We start from the raw sequence: 20,582 nt of genomic DNA, 5'->3' as shown, positions 1-20,582 counted from the left end.
CTTTCCCTGCTGGGGCCCATCATAGGCTCCACCAACATAACCCAGCCGGTCCATCTATCCATCTGTCCATCTATTCAAGTCCACCGTGACATTACTGGCTGAATGACCAGGAAGGGAAGGGGATTCCCCAGTAGGCATAACAGAAGTAACCTTTCAGGGATCTGGCCATGGGATGTGTGGCCCAGAGTGTTTGCCAATATATAAATTTAACCTTTTTCAGCAGGCATGTGCTCATGGGCCACAGGCTCCACCATAATAGCCAAGGACTCTTGAAAGGGGCTCTGAGACTTGCCAGAAGGCAGAGAAAGGACTTTACAATTATCAGTGTCTTTCCAGCAGTTCTGAGTCACACCCCTATACCCCCAGCTTCCCTTCACCCCGCTGACAACTGTTTTAGCAAGGAACCACTGTAACTAGAGAGGGCTACCCTTCTAGTGTGCTAGGGTGGTGTCAAAGCTAGGAACCACTAGCAAGGAGTGAGTGAGGCCCTTGCTGTTCCTATTAATTACACACTAGGGTCACCTGAGCCCAACTGATTCAGAACCCCCAGGGACATGGCCTAGGCATGAGAATACCTTAAGAGAACTCTGGGGATTCTCAAATGTACCTAGAGCTCAAGCTGGAGGGTCATGTCAGGGGATACATACCTGTAGGCAGTTGCCAGAAGCAAGCTCAGCATTCCCACAGCATGTATTCTGCTACCCAAAGGAGAAGAGGCCAAACCCCAGGCACAGAGCCGCAGGAGGGTATCCCATAGGATACCTGTGGAGAGCAGGAGACCCATAGCAGCCTATCAGGACAACCCCTAGGGAATCCCACGGAAGGAGGCACCACAGCGGAGAGCAGAGGGCTCCTCTCAGACCAGTTTCTCAGGGCAGCCTCATTCTCCTTCCCCACTTGCCTCCCACTGTGCTACCTCCCCAGGGCAGGTGGGCAGCGGTGCTGACCTGACAACATGCTGGAAAAGAGCATGGCTGGGAAGTAGTGGTGGAAGTAGAGGATCCGGCCCATCAGGAAGAAAGGGAAGTAATGGAGCACCCAGCCCAGCAGCAGCTGGCCACCTCCTCGCAGCAGCACCTTTGTCAGCCCTGTGTGGCCCAATCAGCACAGTCCAGTGAGGAGCAGAGCAGGGGCTCCAGCCCAGCTCTCCCCTGCCTTGGTGTGTGACTCTGAATAGGTCACATCATCTCACTAGGCCTTCCCTTCCTCAGATGGACTACCCAAATCCCATGGCAACTAGAAAGAGAGAAATCAGTAGGTCTCCAGAGTCCCTGGTCAGTACCCAGCTTGGCAGGGATGCCAACAGGGGCCTGATGCGCATGTCTTGCAGGAGACACACACTAACAGACAGCCGTCTTTCCTGTCTCTACTTTCCACCTCTTTGCTGTCAGAGACATTCCCCAGCAGCAATGGGTGGGAGAGTGGCTGGAGCTAGGATTGTTCAGACGGGGAGCCGGCAGGAGCAAAGGGTCGGTGGGGTCTCTAGATGTCCTCCATGTGCTAAGGTAACCAGGAGAGCAAACACTGCCATGGCTTGGAGCCATCTCTCTGGCCCCACTAGAGGACAGGGCCATGGGACAAAGGGCAGAGATGAGGAAAGGGGACTCTTGCTATGCCTGGTTTCCTAATACACAAAAAGGGGCGAGGACACCCTGCTGTGTGGCTCCTGGGAAGATGCAGAATGTTGAGGCCAGTGTAAGGCACCACTTGACTACGGGCTTCCAAAGCACAGGAGAGGAAGTGTGTGCAGTGGGCAAGTAAGGGAGCCCCAGAGCAGGCAGACCCTCCCCAGAGTGCAGGCCCAAGCTAGCTAAAAGGACAGAGCAAGAAAAGCCCAGGGGCTCTTGACCTTCCAACTCTGCAGGCAGCTGTACCCCTCTCTGTACAGCGACGGCAATGGTGCTCCCTGAGAGGACATAGAGGACAATGCTCACCAGGTTCAGCCACCAGACCACCTGTGGAGAAGACAGCTGGGGGTGAGAGAATGCTAGCTCCTGCAGGCACGTGCTTGGCTGAAGCACTCAGACCTGGGATACTCACGGGATTGCCAAGCAGATAGACTCTGAAGTCCGTGTCATTGGCCCCTGAGAAGCGCAGGCCCTGTGGAGCAAAGGACACCTGCTAATCCAAGGCTCAGCTCACGCCCAGCCACCCCTATCCAAGGGAAGGTAGATTATACAAACTGCACAGCTTTCATAGACAAGTGGCCTGGCCAGGAGGCTCAGAATGCACATTCTACATCAACTCTCTAGGAAGTGGGACTCAGAGTCAGGGAGCAAACAGAGCCCCTTCCTGGCCAGTCCCTCCAGGTGAGCCTTCCCCGTGCTACACATATTCCAGCCGCACAGATTCAGCAGTCTCTTTCTTGGTGCTATTTCCTGGAGGAAGTCAAGTCTTGGGCCCTACCTGGTAATTGATAGGCCAGTGCCAGGGTTTGGATGTGAACTCGTTGTCCTTGGGTTTGAGGCCGTTGTTTCCCTGTAAGAAGGCAGCAGAGAAGCTAGTCACGAAAGCTCTAACTAGCTAATACAAGCACGCGGCACAGTGATCTGATTTCCAGCCAAGGGAAACTCCCATGATTCTCCTCCCTGGCACAGAACAATCCGGCTTCCATCTGCAGCTCTTGTCCACCTGCCCGTAATAACTGCCTTCATTCTTCAGACAAACAAGCCTCCAGTCCTAACGACGACAGCCCACTTGGCTAGGACTGGTGCTGAGAAGGTGTGTGGGAGGATGAAATCAGTACTTAACTTCAAACACAAGACCACACTCAGGTTACTTTAGTTTAGTGTCCCAATGGTTTTTCATTACAGCCTTTTACATTGTTATTTTTCTAAATGTCCTCTGTAATATTTTAATAGGAAAGCCTTGTTATATAACTACTTATGTGCTGTATGAACTCCTGTGAGAGGTACAACTTTGCTCGCCCACCACCCACACACAAGAATATAGCTCTTGAGGGGAAATTTCATCCCCACTACCCAATTTACTCTGAAGGATTGAACCCAGCCAAGAATATGCAGTGACTTGTCCCACATGGCAAAAACCTGGCCTTAGCTAAAGCAGGAAGAAACAGAGCTAGGATCCTGGACACTAGCTGCCAGGGCTCACAGCCTTGCCACTTAGATAATATGGGCTGGACAACTTTGTTGCAGGGCTGTCCTGTGTTTAGCACCTAGTGTCTATGCCTTGGAAGGCCGATAGAGCCCCATGCCCCATTCTTCTGCTCTGCTAGCCAGAAATGTCTTCAGACATTCAGATATTGCTACATATCCCCAGAGAAGCAAAACTACCCTCAACTGAGAGCTATTGGTCTATCCAAGAAAGATCTAAAAAAAAAATCTTATTTTGTGGCCTGCTGTCAAGGAGCCTGACTAATCCAACAAAGCAAGGGCTTGAGTATAGTTTAGTTTGTAAGTATCAGTATAGCAACAGGTTGCTCTTAAGAAGTGCCATTGGGAGGTAGGTGTGTGTGTGTGTGTCCCCAAAGAACCAGCTGACCTCCCTTGGATCACTGTCCCAGTCACTGTTGTATTGCTGTGAAAAGACATCCTGACCACAGTGACTCTTATAAAAGAAAACACTTAACTGTGGGACAGCTTCAGGTCATAGTAGTTCTAGTCACTACATCCAACTTAGAGAACTTAGATTTCTAGCATCTCTACAAATCAAATGTGTGTGTGTATGTGTATGTATGTGTGTGTGTATGTGTGTGTGTGTGTGTGTGTGTGTGAGAGAGAGAGAGAGAGAGAGAGAGAGAGAGAGAGAGAGAGAGAGAGAGAGAGAGCGCGAGCGCGCAAGCTTGGGCTAAACCTAAATCTTTATTCCATCTCACTTTGCCAGGTCACAAGCTTTCTCCACTCAGGTCTCAACTCACAGACAGACAGACACAAATACAACATACACACCAATATCTGCACAGTCTGAATTGACTGTCTCTCTTCTATTTCTGGTAAATGGAGAGCTCTTACAATTTTCTTTGTCTCTATCTTTTAGCAAAACAAGAAATAAAATTCTACACTCACTCCAGCCTTAAAATTCTAGTCAGACCCAGACTGACACTCTGAGTGACAGACACATATTTAAAAAAGCTATGTCATCTGGCCACAGTGACAGCTACAAGTACAGAGTCAGAGAAGAAGTGACCCAGAGATTGTTTAATGTCAACTTATCACCTTCCAATGTGCAAAACTGACAAAAATCTGGATTTTAAAAGTTTAATCTGATGAAGTAAGTCAACCATGTTTTCTAAGGACTGCTTATACAATCACTTTCAGGTAAGTAAACCTGACAGTGGCTCAGAGGGAACAGTAACAACTGTCACAGCTCCTGGCAGCTCTGTGGGTGGCTGGCTGCTACCTCTGTGGTCTGAAAGTCATTTCTGTGGGACTCAGGTTCCCACAGCAAGAGCAAGGGGTTCTTCCACGAGACACCAACTGCAGCAATATCGACCCCATTTACACAGTCAAGGGTAAAATCTCCATTTAAACATTTCCTCTCTCAGCTGGGTGTAGTGGCGCACTCCTTTAATCCCAGCACTCGGGAGGCAGAGGCAGGCAGATTGCTGTGAGTTCAAAGCCAGCCTGGTCTACAAAGTGAGTCTAGGACAGCCAAGGATAATGTAGAGAGACTCTGTCTCGAAAAACCAAGAAGAAAGGAAGGAAGGAAGGAAGGAAGAAAGAAAGAAAGGCAGGAAGGAAGGAAGGAAGGAAGGAAGGAAGGAAGGAAGGAAAAAGAAAAAAAAAACATTTCCTCTCTCAGCTTACTTTATAGACTTTTGATGCTATGACTGCTGCCAGCTACTAACAACAGGGGACAAAAACTATAAATCTTAGGAATCCTTGAACAAGAGTCAGCCATGCCTCCCAAGTAGCTTCAGGAATGGGCTCATGGTTAAGACTGTATGCACAGGGCGGTGGTGACACAGGCCTTTAATCTCAGCACTCAGGAGGCAGAGTACTCAGTGAGTTTGAGGTCAGCCTGGTCTACAGAAACAGTTCCAGGACAGCCTGTGCCACATGGAGAAACCCTGTCTTGAAACACAAAAACAAACAAACAAACGAACAAGATTGCATACTGCATATAAACACACTCAAAGCAGCTTCTTGTTCCAACTAGCTCTAAGTTCATGAGATGCAATGTGTGGCTTTCAGAGGCACTGCCACTCAGTAAGGAGTGTCATGGCACACGCTTTAATCCCAGAACTCAGGAGGCAGAGGCAGGCGGCTCACTGTGAGTTCGAGGCCAGCCTGGTCTAGAAAGTGAGTCCAGAACAGCCAAGGCTACATAGAGAAACCCTGTCTCAAAAAAGAACCCTAAATAACTAAATAAATAAATAAATAAAATAGACATTGACCCTGAAAGCCTGCTAGCCTACCTTTGAAGCCTTGGTCCACTTTACATCTAGCTGTGTGGCCTGAAAAAGTTCCGGGCGTGGCGGCACACGCCTTTAATCCCAGCACTCAGGAGGCAGAGGCAGGCGGATCTACAAAGTGAGTCCAGGATGGCCAAGGCTACATAAACTCTGTCTCAAAAAACCACATACACACACACAAAAGTTCCTTAATATCACCTCCAAGCTTTAGCTCCTCCTCTGTAAAGTGGGAGTGACAATCTCACAGGATGGTAGTAAATATTAAACAGTGACCATGCATACAGTGCTCAGAGTAGTGGGAGCTGCATAAATGTTCACTGATGTGCTGGTTATCTTCAACTGTCAACCTGATACAACCTATAATCTCCTTGGAAGAGAGCCTCAACCCAACTATCTAGTTCTTGTTGGTCTGTGGGTAGGTCTGTAGGAGATTATCTTGATTATTAATTGATGTAGGAGGGCTCAGTTTGCCATGGCAGTACCATTCCTAGGCAATGGTCCTGAACCATTTAAGAAAGGTCCCTGAGTACATGCTAGGCTCTACAGTTCCTCCTGTACTCTGGCTATGAAGTGCACTCCATGATCAGAAGTAACACTGTGTGAAGCAGCAGGCAGGTCTTTCAAGTTTCTGCCACTTGGCTTCCCTCATGATGGACTGTAACCTAGGGAACTGTAAGCTAAGTAGCTCCTCCTCTCCCCTGAAATGCTTGTGGTGGTTTGAATGAAAATGGTCCCCATAGGCTCCTAGGGAGTGGCACTATTAGGAGGCGTGGCCTTGTTGGAATAGATGTGGCCTGGATGGAGCAAGTGTGTCACTAGGCGGGTGGACTTTGAGGTTTCAGATGCTCAAGCCAGGTCCAGTATCACTTGCTCTTCCTGCTCCCTGCTGATTCAATGCAGGTGTTTTGGCTCCTCCTCCAGCACCATGTCTGCCTGCATACTGCCATGCTTCCCACCACGATAATGGACTAAATCTCTGAACCTGTAGGCCAGCCACAGTTAAATGTTGGTGTTTCTTCATATTAATAAAACCCTAACTAAAACAGAAGTTTTATCACTGTTTGTCATAGCAACAGAAATGAAACCACAAGAACAATCATTGTTGTCATTATCCTCATCAAATCGCCACTGCATCCTGTGATCGTGCAAATGCCTACGAAGATCCAATAAGCCGGTGGGTGAAACACTGGCAACCTCCTTCACAAGGGGCAGGGATCTACACCGTGGCTACTCCTCTGTACTCAAAATCTGTCGGTGCTCATGAGCTTCTCTAGAGCTTTTAGGCTTAGACTTAGGAATAAGAAGAGCTCACCATACCCGGATCATGACCATGTGGGACTCCAGCAAGATCTCAGGAAAACTGGGCTGCAGCACGTCCAGGCTGATGTTTGGCACTGGGGTAGGAGGCAACAAGAGAAAAGTTTTGCCACATTGTCCTCACAGTGTGTCCTCACAGTGTGTCCTCACAGTGTGTCCTCACAGTGTGTCCTCACAGTGTGTCCTCAGTACCCACACCCTTGCCAGAGCCCAGTGCAGTCTTCTTATAAGCTGAGACAGAGAGCAGGGCCTCGGGAGGTTACTTACTGACTTATGTTAAGCACTCGTTAGGTAATCTGGGGACTTCAGAGGAAGCAGGCAAGGCCTCCTAGGCACTCTGACAGCTCTTAGCCCCATCACCCATCACTGTGGTACTGGCCCAGAAGATGGCCTCCTGTTAGTATGAGACTAGGAACCAAATTTGTCTCCTTCACTAATATATCCACAGGGCCCATGTAGTTCCTCACATACTTAGGACTTGTTCAACAAGTTAGTGCATGATGTGTCTAGGTCGGGTACTAAGAATGGAAAGGCAAGCACGGAGAAGTCAAACACAAGCTGGGGCGGGGCGGGGGAAACGCATCCAAGGACTGTTTGAGTTGAAGCTGACACTAAAGTGGGAATGTCAAAGAAGCCCGGAAGCAGAGATTTGGGGTTAGTGTGGCTGTGGCCTTCTGTGAAGCGTCTGGTTGGCTGTAGGGAGAGGAGGCCTTGACGCAGGCCAACTGGACCAATCTGCAACAAGTATAAAAGGCATGGAGTCTCTTGTGGTACAGGAAGAGAGCGGGAGAGGGAGGGGCTGAAACAGCTTGTAGGAGGTCACTGGTCACTCCTGAACAAGGAAGTTAAAGAGGAAATGGACAAGAAGAAAAAAATGAGCTAGCAGTGTCCAAAGAGACACTTCATAGCAGTGCTTATGAAGACAGCAAAGAAAGCAAAATAGCAATAAAATGTAATCACAGAGTCTATGAAGGTTTGTGCTTCTAAGCAAAGAGCTTAGCGTGCTTCCCCCCTTCAGAGCCAGCCAGGGCAGTGGCCTCAACTCACGTTTGGGATTGATATGGTCTTCTACGTTCCAAATGGAGTTAGCGGTTTCTTTCTGGTATGGAGTGCAAGTGACTTCCAACTGCTCCCAGCCCCTGACAAAAAACCAGTCACAGATGTCCCAGAAGATTTGGAAATGCCCCCAAGTGTAGCAATGCCCACTGCTTTTACATCTGCGGAACATCTCTGTTTCTAAGTCAGCAGCCATTGTTCTTTCAACCTCACACATTCACACCCACCACTATCTCAACAGTAGCTTAGCACACATCACTCTGCTTTACAAGGACATAGGCCTAGAGTTTTAACCTCAAGGCAGGCATATAATGTCCAACTATCAAGGCATATAAAATACAAAGCTATGCTGGAGTTCTGGGTACCGTAACATTCCTGATGCCTTTCTTCTTCCATTTACTACCACATAATGCAAAGTGAAGTGAGCATCAACTGCTGAGTGACTGAAGCTGGATCAGACTGTCAGGACCCCAGAGACTCACCACTTGGGCAGAATCTTTCCTGAAGATCCCAGGACACAGCCTGTGACCAAATGGATGAGGCGGATTCGACTTCTCAGCACCTTGATCCGATTCCCAAATTTTCTATTTACAACCTCAATACGCCAGAAATCATTTGAGTCCCCTGTCCCGTTCTGCCACATAAACCAAGAAAAACAATTTCAAAGGTCAGATGGTATTAGGGACAAAATGTTAAAAGGAATATGGCCACTTTTTCAAATGTCACCACATATCAAAGGTTAAACAGACTTCAATGACTGATATAGGAAAGGGAACAAGAGGCCATAGAAGTATCCCAAGACAGAGAAGTCTCTAGTACAAAAAGACAGGGTCTGAGTTTAGAAGTGAGAAGTCTGAATGCTGACTTTACAGGACCAGAGCATTAAGCTTTAGACAGCTAGTTCTCCCTTAACTCATACCCTATACCTCACTCTACGTTATCTGTGTTCATTATTTCGCACATCTAGATGATCTCACCCAAGCCAGGGAGGTCTGCCTAGATACCTTGCCTGGAAATTAGTCATTGTGTTTAATTCTCCTCAGGAGAGGCCCTTGGGAAAACAAATGCACTCTAGAGTCTTGGCTTTAGTAGTGTCGGCTCAGGAAATACAGAGGTTATGGGAATTCACTCTTTAATGACACCCCAAAGGCCTCAGAAGAGAGTGATGGGTAGGCCTCAACAGTGTTCATCAGCTGCTTTGCTTCAGTTGTGCCACAGAGCTCTTATTCTATTAAGTGCATGTCCCAGAGACAGCAACATACAAAACTGTGTTGACAATAGCCCTCTGTATGACAGAGAAGAGACCTATAAAATAAAACAGGTAAGAACCTGGGATCTGGAAGAAGATAATTTCACCCAGGTCTTTGGTTTTTTCCCCCAGTATTATCATGGTGTGCATGCATACATGACCGGGAGGGGAAGGCACAAGCCATGGTACATATGTGGACATCAAGGGGTAATTTTATGGGGTTGGTTCTCTCCTTCTACCTTTACGTGGGTTCCAGAGATTGAACTCAGGTCACCTAGCTCGCATGGCAAGTGCCTTTACCCAGTGAGCCATCCTGCCAGCCTTATACTGTGAGATTTAAGAGCTCTTCATGGTATTCATAGCTGACATTTATTAGGTATTAGATTATATAAAGTATATAGTTACTTTGCAAGAAGAAGGATAGAGACAAAATAGATTTTGTAGGCTGCTTTTCTCATAGGAAACTGAGTTAAACGGTTCTGGAATGTTAAAGAAGTCTATGTGCAGGCCAGGTATGATGGCACACAGCTTTAATCTCAGCACTTGGGAGACAGAGGCAACTGGATCTCTTGTGAGTTTGAGGCCAGTTTTGTCTAGAGAGTGAGTTCCAGGCCAGCCAGGGCTACATAGTGAAACAATATCTCAAAAATCAAAACAACAAAAAGGAGAGTCGTCTATGTCCAGGCTCCAAACTCTAGTAGAACATTCTGGAGTTCTGGGGGAGGACATGTCCCACTACATAGGCCTGAACCAAGCCTCCACAACTTTTTATATACACACTGTTCATACTCCAGCTTCTTACTTACTATGCCATAGCCAGTGACCTGATAGTGCTTCCGGGTCAGGGGGGCTTCATGATAGTGACTGTGCAGGTTCCGAGAAGTTCTAAAAGTTGGAGAAGAGAAGAGCCATTATCTGAAGAAAAGAGGTATGCATGATGCTTCTTTTATTAAGAATATGAAACCATCTGCTAGGTTAGAAAAATTAGATCTGAACTGTTAATCTCAATATACCAGGAAATGTGATATCTATTCATTTATAAGAAATAGTCTGAGCCAGGTGTGGTGGCGCACGCCTGTAATCCCAACACTGGGGAAGCAGAGGCAGGTGGATCTCTGAGTTAGAGGCCAGCCTGGTCTACAGAGTTCCAGGACAGCCAAGGGTACACAGAGAAACCCTGTCTATAGGGTGGAGGTGTGGGGGACACAATGACAAAACAAAACAAAAAAACCCTCAAGCCCATGGGACTAATGCAGAAAAAACTTGAAGCATTAAAACTGGTGCTATAAAGGATTTATTAATAAATTTATTTAGAAAATATTAAGTTATACAAAGTAGAATTTTGCCAAAGGACCATTGCTCCCAGTATGACTGGAAGATTAGTAGTGTGCTGACCAGACTTTCTAGAAACTGAAGCTTAGGGTTACGGAGAAAGTTTCTGCTAGTGTTTACTCACCAAGACTGACTTCCATAACAAAAGGAGACAACCCTGACTTAACACTGGCCACTAGATCCCTCTCCAAATCAAAGAATGTGCCTCTAATGGTCAGCTCAAGGGAACAGCTATCATTAAGTCCTGGTCTGCCATTAAGTCCCCTATGCTGGTCTCAGAAAAAGTGTACTGTCAGGTGGACACGGTGAAGGTGGGAAACAACTATTGGAAAGAACAGCACCGGTGTACTTAAGAATAATTCTGGCAATATATTTGTTGTGGAACTCTCCCATCTGTCCAGACTTACAGGGCTCCAGACTTACAGACTCACAACTCTGTTTAAATTGTTCAGTGTGACCTGAGTCCAGGACCTAACAGGTTTAAGGATGACAGCACATATGGAATGCATAGCCCTAAGGTGTATATAAGTTAACAAAATCTTCCAGAGCCAGACAAACACTATTAAAGAGCTTTTCCTTCTCTAACCTCAAGCTGTGGGGAGTGGTTACTCACTGGCAACGCATATTATTTCTATAACAGGATGGAGGAAGACACGGCTTCAGGGCTTCACCTATTCTCTGGATTCCTTCTTGAACTTTGTTCTAGTAATTCTAATATCTTGTCAGCTTTTTCCTGCTTTTTAGCAGCTTTTGCATCATCCTGGCATTTCCATCCATTCATTCTAGTGAGACAGACTAGTGTGCTAGTCTCAGAAACAGAACCATACATTTCCTAAAATTATCTACCAAAGATGCAGCTGTTGGCTATCAAACTATCCTTTCCTTGGTGAAGGGTAGGGGACGGGGATGAGGTGAGGGCTAAAGTTATCTTTTAAGTTTAAACCACTGTGTTTGGGAGATCTATAAAACAAAAATGTCTTTGACCTGTAAGCCCAACTTGCCTAAGAACAGATAACTTCTTGGAATGCTGGGGCTTTTGTTCAATAAGGTAACAAGCCACTTGTTTTCACTCTGTGAACAAGATTGGTTGCCCAACTGCACAGGATGTGCTTGATCACAAGCAGGCAAAAGGTACATAGGTAGATGTATGCTTTTGCCCTGGGTAGGACAAAAGCAGGAAGTACGTAGCCTTGTGGGATTTGCCTTTATAAGCAATGGACTAACACAATTTAGGGCCATTTTTCAGGAATCCCGGGTGTCCTGGCCATTGTCCTGAATAGTATTTAATAAAGCTGGCTTCAAATTTGGCTCAAAAATTGTGGTAGCAATCTTATTCTCACCCCCTAGGATTAATAAGGGAAGGCTCACTGAAAGGTATCTCCAAAGGTCAAGGCTGCTCTAAGCCACAATCAGCAGGCAAAGGCTAGCCTACAATTTATTCTCATCCTATGCATGGATTTCTTACTCCACACAGCCACTTGGTTCCATTACTAGAGCCTCAGCCCATTTCCCTACTATTCAATTCCAACAACAGCAAGATCAGTTACTCTTTGTGTTCCAGTCGAATGATGTCTCCATGTCTGACGAACTCCACTGGGAATGAAGGGTCTAGGGGATCTGCCAAAAACAAACAAGTGAGTCACTCACACACTAGACTGGTGACAACTGAAGGCCTGTTAGAAAATAGTTACATGCTGTGTGATACATGCTGTCAGTACTAACAAAGTGCTGTGAGACCAAAGGTTCTCCAGTCACTTCAGAGGATTAGAGTGTCCCAGAAGTAATGCTTAAAAGTCTCTAAAAGGAGCAGAAAATTCTGTCAAGTGAACAGGCAGGATAAAGGAACACATGTGAAAGAATCATACTCATTTGAACAACTGTAAATTACTTGTACAGCTAAGGGTCTGTGTATATAAAAGATGTAGGACCAAACGAGGGTGTGAACAAGTGCCTGGCATAGTGGCCAGTCCAGCAATGTGATCTTTGTTTGACAGGCACTGAAGCCTCCACTGGAACTTCAGGTGGAAGGCTAAATAATGAAAACTTCCTTAATGAGTAATGCAGTCTCCACAAAATTAAATCCATGCAATAGCCCTGCTCTTCTCAAAATCAATTTTTATCTATGTTAATAGACTTCCTAAGCATGAAATGGAAAAAATAATAATAATAACCATAATGTAATGCTGAAAGATTGAGTCCTTTCTAGGCATCCAGAATTCAAAACTGGTCATGATCTGGAAAGGCAGCCACATAGAGAAGCAGCTGGCGGCTGTCACAGCAAGGCAGAAGGCACCCTGTAAAATTCTGTCACAGTGAGGTGCCAAGACTCTATAAACAAATCCAGGCCAGGAAAGCTAAGTTTGCTAACACAAGTCACTGGCTCTGTTTGATTCACCTGCTCCGCTCCCTTTGCTATGTGGCCTTGTAAACAGGGAAGAGGTTTTATTTGGTGTGGATTGGAAGGCGGGATCTTTACAGCCAACACCACCACCAACCTCAGACCACAGAGTTCCCAGGAAACCCTTAGTTGCTTAGATGAAATGGAACCCAGGCAAGTTCAAATGTTCGAAGTAACACCAGGTCTCCCCCAAATTTCATCATGATGGACCACTTAGTTTGGCCTGTTGTGTCAAAAGCACAATCAACAGTAGCATTTACTCAAAGGGCCAGTTTTCATTACTGAGTATGCAAATAAGGCAGCAGGAGAGATGGCAGTGTGTATGGGTCTAGCCTAAAACAACAATATGGGGAGATAGCACGGGAAAATGAAGGGAGTTTAGAGAACAGCTGTCCATGTTTCCAGATTTGGAGCAGCTGGTTCTAGCTCAGGCAGGTAGGACTTGCTGAGCAGTCCAAGACACAATGCCTGGGGTCCAGAGTACAGCCAGAAAGGATCAGCTCAGGTGATAACTGTCCTCTGCTTCCAATTGTAACAGAAATCACTGTCCACATGTAGCTAGTTGCCTTCCAAGGAAAGGAAGATCCCAAAGTACCTCTCTCTTGTGCAGGTGTGTGTGTGTGTATGTGTGTGTGTGTGTTAGTGAGTGATATAGCAAGCACTAGCTAAATTCAGGCACAGGGCTGGCAAACTCTTAGATTGTCAACTAACTTAGTCAGCCCAGGGACAAGAAAGGACAGCACTCTGTTAAATCAAGACTACAGCTCAAGTGTACACAGTTTGGAAATGAAAACAACTCCCAGGTACCCTCAGTTAGGGCTACCTAGTGGCCCCTGAGATGAGCTTACATAACCTCTTCCCAGATGAAATCTGAGCCCTGGCCTTGCTTTTCACTCACTGCTCATCCTCTATGCTGTGCACTGTGCTTGAAACACAGCAGGAGCTCAACAATGTTCTGAAGGATGCCTGAGGTCAGTAAAGATGTCAAAGGTGTTCAGGAGCCCAGGATCGTGAGAAAAGTGAGGGGGACTCAGTGAGCAACAGCACAAGCATCTCAGTCTCTGCCACATTACCTGTGTTTGTGTTATGTTTCTTGATAACCCACAGGTTGTTGAAGTCCTTATGCAAATAGGTGGTAACCTAAGTGGAGGACGGAAGGAAGGGGAGGAGATACCATTATGACCAGCCCAGCTGGACAAGCACAATCCCCAGCACGCTGACACCACTTGAACATCTTTCAGGATGCCCAGCTACCAACCCAGGAGGCCATATTTCCCGATGCACTTCTGAATGAGATTTTCCCCGTTTTTAAGAATTCAGAAGCCCTAACCCTCAAGAGCTTTTTAATTTATCTTTTTTCTTTTGGCATCTTGTCAATAAAGTTTCAGCTGTCTTGAGGGAGGACTATTATACTATGTGTTAACAGTTTCTGGTACAGAAGCAGGAGATTTAGTCTATTTAAAAAGCAATGTCTTGGTGCTGGAGAATTGGCTCAAGGATTAAGAGCACTGGCTGTTCTTCCAGAGGACCCAGGCTCAATTTCCAGCACCCACATGGCAGCTCACAGCTGTCAGTAACTCCAGTTCCAGGGGATCTGACACCCTCACAAGGACATACACGTAAGCAAAACATCAATGCACATAAAATAAAAAATAAATTCTTTTTTTTTTTTAAGACTATGCCTCAAACTTTATAAGTGGAGGGGGCGGGGGGGAGGCATGGGCTGGGGAGATGGCTCAAATGATAGGTGCTTGCTACGCAGACATGAGAACCTGAGTGTGATTCCCAGAACGCATATAAGAAAAAGCTGGCATTCTCAGACTCCTATTACTCAGACAGGACAATACTTGGGTCCTTGCTGGCCAGCCAGTTTAATTAAACCAGTGAGCCCCAGGTTCAGGGAGAGACACTTTCTCAAAAAATAGGATGGAGGGTAATTATGGAAGGCGCCTGATATTGACCTCTGGCCTCACATGCATACCTGTGTACTCACATTCTCTCTCTCTCTCTCTCTCTCTCTCTCTCTCACACACACACACACACACACACACACACACACACACTATTATTTTTTCTAATGTGGGTAAATTACACTAAAATGCTCTATTAATATTTTATCCTAGAGTTTTAACCCATAGCCATAAGTGATGTATAAATAATTGTGTGTGCACTCATGTGAATGTCTACAATGTAGTATGGTTAGTCTAAGAGCAAAAACCTAGACATGGTATGAGCATCTATTGAGAAGACTAGTTAACAAGATACCGTATACATGGAATAGAATAGTATACAATAGTAAAAATGTTTTTAGAGCTTTTTATTTTTAAAGAAGCATTCAAAAAGGCTCATGAAATGCTTAAAGTGCCCACTGTTCACCAGGCACTATTCTGAACACCAGGCAAGTCTGACCCTGTTCAATCATTTTCACAGCTCTGTGCTGTAGGTGCTATTATTTCCCCTACAGTATTACAAAGAAATAGGCTAGGTCATTTGCTCAAGATGGTACAGTTTATGGTTTGGGGATCCAGGATTTAAAGCAGGGCAGCTAACTCTAATGCTCCCAAGAGGAGAGACTAATAATATACACTTATGTCAGGCATGTAAACAAGCATAGAAATAACAGAAAAACAGGCATTTCTTCTGAGTTTTTCTTCTAACTACAATTGGACACAACATGACTAATTTACTTGGAAAAAAAAGTTGGGAACTAGCATGTACGGGGAAAATCACCATACATGTTCTCAAGCTGTATTTGAATTATTTGAGTGGTCTTTGCTTTGTTTCTCAGAAAAAACAATGATATTTTGAATACGTAAGCCAGTCAGCATGGTGGTGCATGCTTGTGATTCCAGCACTCAGGAAGGCAAAGGCAGGCAGATCTCTGTGAGTTCGAGGCTAGCCTGGTCTATAAAGCAAGTCCAGGACAAGCATTACTCAGATAAACCCTGTCTCAAAAAAAAAAAAAAAAAGAATACATAAGCTGGGCTTGGTGGTACACACCTTTGATCCCAGAACTCAGGAGGCAAAGACAGAAGAATCTCTGTAAGTTCAAGGCCAGCCTGGTCTACAGAGTTCCAGGACACCTAGGGATACAGAGAAACCCTGTCTCAGAAAAACCAAAAATAAAAAAATAAAAAAATAAAACTGAGGCCTAGAGATTAATAAGACATAAACTTAGGGCAGAGAGGTTGACTAGAAGGCATTTAGTCCAATCACCTCTATTTACAGCTGAGGAGATAGCCTAAGAGATTCAAAGCCTGACACTTTGTCCCCTGCCCCAATGTGATGCCCATACACGACCACTATCAGCTTCACACAACACTCATGGGCTCTAAGCACACAACGCCAGCTAACCAGCATCTTCTAGAACTTGACCTTCCTCTCCATTTGCACAGTGTATCCATAAATCTGTCACTTTACTATCCTCTACATGACACCTGCAGCAAAGCATCCTCATAGATCGTCCACTCGTGGTTTTCTGTCCTGTCTATACAATAGCATGATCTACTGAATTTAAACCAAAGCAAAAGTAAACAGTGCTTGGGACTCACCCTAGGTCAATTAAGTCAGAATCTCTGAAGAGTCTGCAAGTTGGAATTTTATTTTATTTTATTAAAGATTCTTTTTTTTTTTTTTCAAGCTCAGTTAATTCTAAAGTGCAGCCAAGACTGAAAACCATTGGGCCAGAGATAAATGGAAAACCAAGCATGAGAAAGTGATGCTGCAATCCAATAGCTGTGACCAACTCTAGTAACTAAAATGTAATGATGCTAAAGCTCTTAAGTAGAACTTGGCAGAATAAAGCTCTCGATATTCTTAAGAGAAATGTCCCTTGCAAGCATCTTAGATGAAATGTTTCCATCTCCTTACTGCTCCACTCACCTCTTACATTGCTGCATCTGAGACTTCTGCCCTTTCCTCTCCATCAAAACCAGTGTGGCAGTCACAGGCATACTGACCTGCTGCTTGCCTCCTCCTTTCAGAGGCCTCTGTCCCTCCTCTTCCATGTCTTCCCCAACCTCCTACACTCCTTCATTCTCAGTCTCTTCTAGTTCCTCTGAGAAGCCTTAAATACCCCTTAAATGTATGGTTCCCTCACTGGCCCTTTGTGTTCCTGGGTAACACCATCCACCGCCCTTTGTGCTAACACCTACATGCTGCACTCGGACCTCCCTGAGATAAGCCCCAAACCTAGCACACAAGAAAAACTCTCCTCCCACCTCCACCCGTTCCTCCCAACTCCTGGTCATGATCAAATACTGCTATCACACATACACTTAGACATCTTGACTAGAGTCACACACAGCTCTTCCTGACCTCTAGCCTTTACCAAGCCCCACCATGACACCTCATAATTGTTTCTTGAATCAGTTCTGGCCTCTAACCCCTTTGCTTCTGTGCACAACTGCCACTGCCTCCTAACTGGTTCTTTGCAATCCATCACAGTCCTGCTAATGTTACTTTTCTAAAATTACATCTAATCATTCGTCATCACTTAATCACTTTCATGCCTCCCAGAACAGAGTGAAGTCCACTCTCACAAACCTCAGTCTGGTTCCAACCTCCCTTCTCAGGCACCTTCCACCAGAGCCACATGAACGTCTGTAATGTGGACACCTTTCATACGTGCCCTTTACATATGTTATCTCATTCTGTCTTCTTAACAACCCTGCATTAGAGAGGAGCATCATTTATTTTCCCCTATGATAGGAGGCTAACCCACAGAATGATTACAACATTTGTACAAAGTCAAAGCTATATGGATTCAAACCCAAGTAATCTAGTCTGGTCCCCAGGTCTGCAGTCATCACTATTACCTTTCCTCATCACCCCCCAGGCCAGGAACTGTGCTAGACACACGAGTATTCCAGGATCAAACAAAAGGATGAGGAGAAGCAAACTCTCACATCTCCTTATAAAATGGGTTCCTCAGAGGCAGCAAAAAAAAAAAAAAAAAAAAAAAAAAAAAAAAAAAAAAAAGCCAGAAGGCTTCTGGTAAAAGGAGGTGGGGAGGACCATGAGACAGACCGAGAGGAATCCCTAAGCTTAAAGCTAAAGAAGCTGAGATCAGCTCAAGAAGAAGAGAAGGAGCGAGGAGAGTGACAGGTTCAGTCACAGAGAACAGTTCAGTGTGGCTGCAGCCAAGTACACAAAGGCTTACCCACCTGCTGCTGGCGAGCACCAATGCCCTCAGGGTAGAGGTGCCTATGGGAGTGCAGGTAGCCAATGGCCATCCGGAGATTCTTCACAGTGATCACAGAGCCATAGGCCAGGTCTGGAGGAAAAGAGACATCAGACACATGACAGGCTGCCCCTGCCTGGTGGGATGGGGGGTGAAGGTGGAAGTGAGGAGCAGTGGCTACAAGCTGCAGGCCTCACAAATCTTCTTAGAGACATCATGGGGCCCAGGCCTGCCTAATGCTGGAGTCCCAGTTGCCTTCTCATTTCAATGGAAGCAACTCAACAGGGAGGTCCCTACCTTCACATTGTGCCTAACCCCAGCCCCAAGACCGAGCACTTTGCTTCAGACTCCATCCTCCCTCACAGGCTGCCCATCCACAGCTCTCTTCTCCTTCCTCTTTCTCTTGCCTGTTCCTCTTTCCAGTTTCCATGCACTCACTACCAGAGTACCAATCGCCTTACCTCTGAAACAACTCCACTGAACAAACTTCAGTTCAAAGCTCCCTCTCTAAGGACTAACTCCAGTGCTTTCTCCTGCTTTCCTAGGCTCATTGCATTCGGTCTGTGGCGCCTACTGTGTTCCTGTCACTAAATACACCAGAAGAACAAAATGTCATTCCTGCACTCAGGGGCTCAATGACACCTTTTTTCCTGCCTTGCCTGGTGCCCCTTGGGTATGCTCTTGGCTGTCCACCTGCCTCTGGCTCCAGAGTGCTGGGATTAAAGTCCTTAGGAAGAGCCATGAAATTACTCCACAGTGGATGTTCCTACCTTCCTTCCAGCCATGCTGACTCCACAATGCACAGCATTCCCAGCTGTCCACCTACTCAGAGGCCTCCATGTGATCACCAATACCTTAAGCATCTGGGCCCCAACTCTTTTTTCTAACTTAAGATTCCAGACCCTGCAGACAGACGGTGCCTTGAGTTTTACTCTGCCCTTGGCTTTGATCTTGGCACGCCTTCTGCCTAATATGACCTCTCGCCCCTCAATACCTACTGAGTCCTTCCAGGTCCAACCCACAGCAAGGCTTTGTATGCAGGTATAAGGGGGCCCTCAACTGCTTCCTAGAACAGTCTCGTCACATACCTCAATCCCCAGTACTGTATTCCACCCCCATTTATCTTTGTTTTTGTTGTTGTTGTTTTATTTTTTGAGACAGGGTCTATGTAGTTCTGGCTGTCCTGGAAGTTGCTATGTACACTAGGCTGGCCTCAAACTCACAGAGACTGCCTGCCTCCACTGGGATGTTATGTGTCACTACGGCTAGCTCTGTATTTCTCTTTTATGTACTTAACACAGGAATGGAGGTCCTTCATAGCCGAATATCCCCTGGAGGGTGAATACCTGCTAATTACTATCTGTGAATATATGCCTATGTATATGCATAAGACTATCAGAACCCTGGTGGCAGCCTTCAGCTGCCCCTAGAAGTCCCTGCTTTCTCTGTCATCAGATTCTCTCAGAGTGTCCTTCTTACAGAGCTGGCTTTGATAGCTGATTTGTACAGTAATGTTGGGTTTTCTCCCACTCTGCTACATATAGGCAAAACCAACCAACCAAAACAAAACAAAGCAAGACCCCGAGTTTCAGACTTGCCTTTTTAAATTCAACTCCCAGGAAACCCCTGTGCCCAGCACACTCACGTTCGGGGATAGAAGCATTGTGAAGGCTGTTCCCTGAAAGCCGAGCTTGAAAGGCAGAACTGAAGAAGCCATCACCAGGACCACTGAGGGGGAAGGAGAAGCAGAAGAGAGTCAGTTAAGAGAGTAAAAGCAGCCGGGCATAGTGGCGCATGCCTTAAATCCCAGCACTTGGAAGGCAGAGGCAGGTGGATCTCTGTGAGTTCAAGGCCAGCCTGGTCTACAGAGTGAGTCCAGGTCAGCCAGGGATATACCAAGAAACCCTGTCTCAAAAAAACAAAACAAAACAAACAAACAAACAAAAAAACAAAAAGAAAGAAAGAAGAAGAAAGAGAGGTGAGGGCGGAGTGGGGGACATTTCCAGCCAGGCAGTGGGAGTATCCTTAATCCCAGCATAGGCAGCCAGATCTCTGAGCTTGAGACCAGCCAGTCTGGTCTATAGAGCCAGTTCCAGGACAGCCAGGGCTAAACAGATAAATCTTGTCTCATAAAACAAAACAAAACCAAACAAACAAAGAAAGCTGCCATTTTTCAGAAGCCCTGAGTTAATTTAAAAGGAAATGAGAATCTGAATGGTAGGGTGGTTTCATGAAACAAACATGGATGATGGAGTTGGAGAAACTAGTCTAACTTTTACATCAGCCACTTACTAGCTGGGTGACTTGGGCAATGCTCCAAACCTTACTTAGCCTTAATTCTTTATTTATAAATAGGAGATTTTTAAAAAGCCAAAAGAGCCAGTTGTAGTGGCATACGCCAGCTGAAGGAGGAGGAGGCAGGAGAATCAAGAGTTTGAGGCTAGCCTGGGCTACACATTTGGGCGGGCATGATGGTACACTCCTTTAATCCTAGCACTCTGGAGCCAGAGGCAGGTGGATCTCTGTGAGTTCTAGGCCAGCCTGGTCTACAGAGTGAGTCCTACAGAGGCTACACAAAGAAACCCTGTCTTGGAAAAACAAGAAAGACAAAAGAACTCACCAATAATAGCTAATTGAGATTATACACAATGCTAGGCTCAGTTCTTGGCACTTA

General features: G+C 45.9%; 1 protein-coding gene across 2 annotated transcripts in view; it reads right to left on the bottom strand.

The window, feature by feature from the left end:
* Positions 1–20,582, bottom strand: part of POMT2 (protein O-mannosyltransferase 2) — a 42,394-nt gene that overhangs the window by 2,411 nt on the left and 19,401 nt on the right. The window contains exons 8-20 of one of the 2 annotated variants that reach the window (XM_084793196.1): positions 19,554–19,636; positions 17,892–18,001; positions 13,800–13,866; positions 11,876–11,945; positions 9,803–9,881; positions 8,230–8,381; positions 7,739–7,830; positions 6,692–6,768; positions 2,407–2,478; positions 2,041–2,100; positions 1,850–1,955; positions 948–1,088; positions 648–762 (exon numbers count right to left, since the gene is read on the bottom strand). In XM_084793196.1, the coding sequence (XP_084649322.1) occupies positions 648–762; positions 948–1,088; positions 1,850–1,955; positions 2,041–2,100; positions 2,407–2,478; positions 6,692–6,768; positions 7,739–7,830; positions 8,230–8,381; positions 9,803–9,881; positions 11,876–11,945; positions 13,800–13,866; positions 17,892–18,001; positions 19,554–19,636 (1,224 nt within the window). Of the gene's footprint in view, positions 1–647; positions 763–947; positions 1,089–1,849; positions 1,956–2,040; positions 2,101–2,406; positions 2,479–6,691; positions 6,769–7,738; positions 7,831–8,229; positions 8,382–9,802; positions 9,882–11,875; positions 11,946–13,799; positions 13,867–17,891; positions 18,002–19,553; positions 19,637–20,582 lie in introns of those variants that run through there. The other variant, XM_084793197.1, reaches the window with a different exon arrangement.

The sequence above is a fragment of the Acomys minous genome (genome assembly GCF_964271855.1).
Source record: "Acomys minous genome assembly, chromosome: 8".
NCBI classification, from domain to species: domain Eukaryota; kingdom Metazoa; phylum Chordata; class Mammalia; order Rodentia; family Muridae; genus Acomys; species Acomys minous.
Note: the sequence above shows the minus strand (reverse complement) of the source record. Positions and strands in the feature narration are given on the sequence as shown.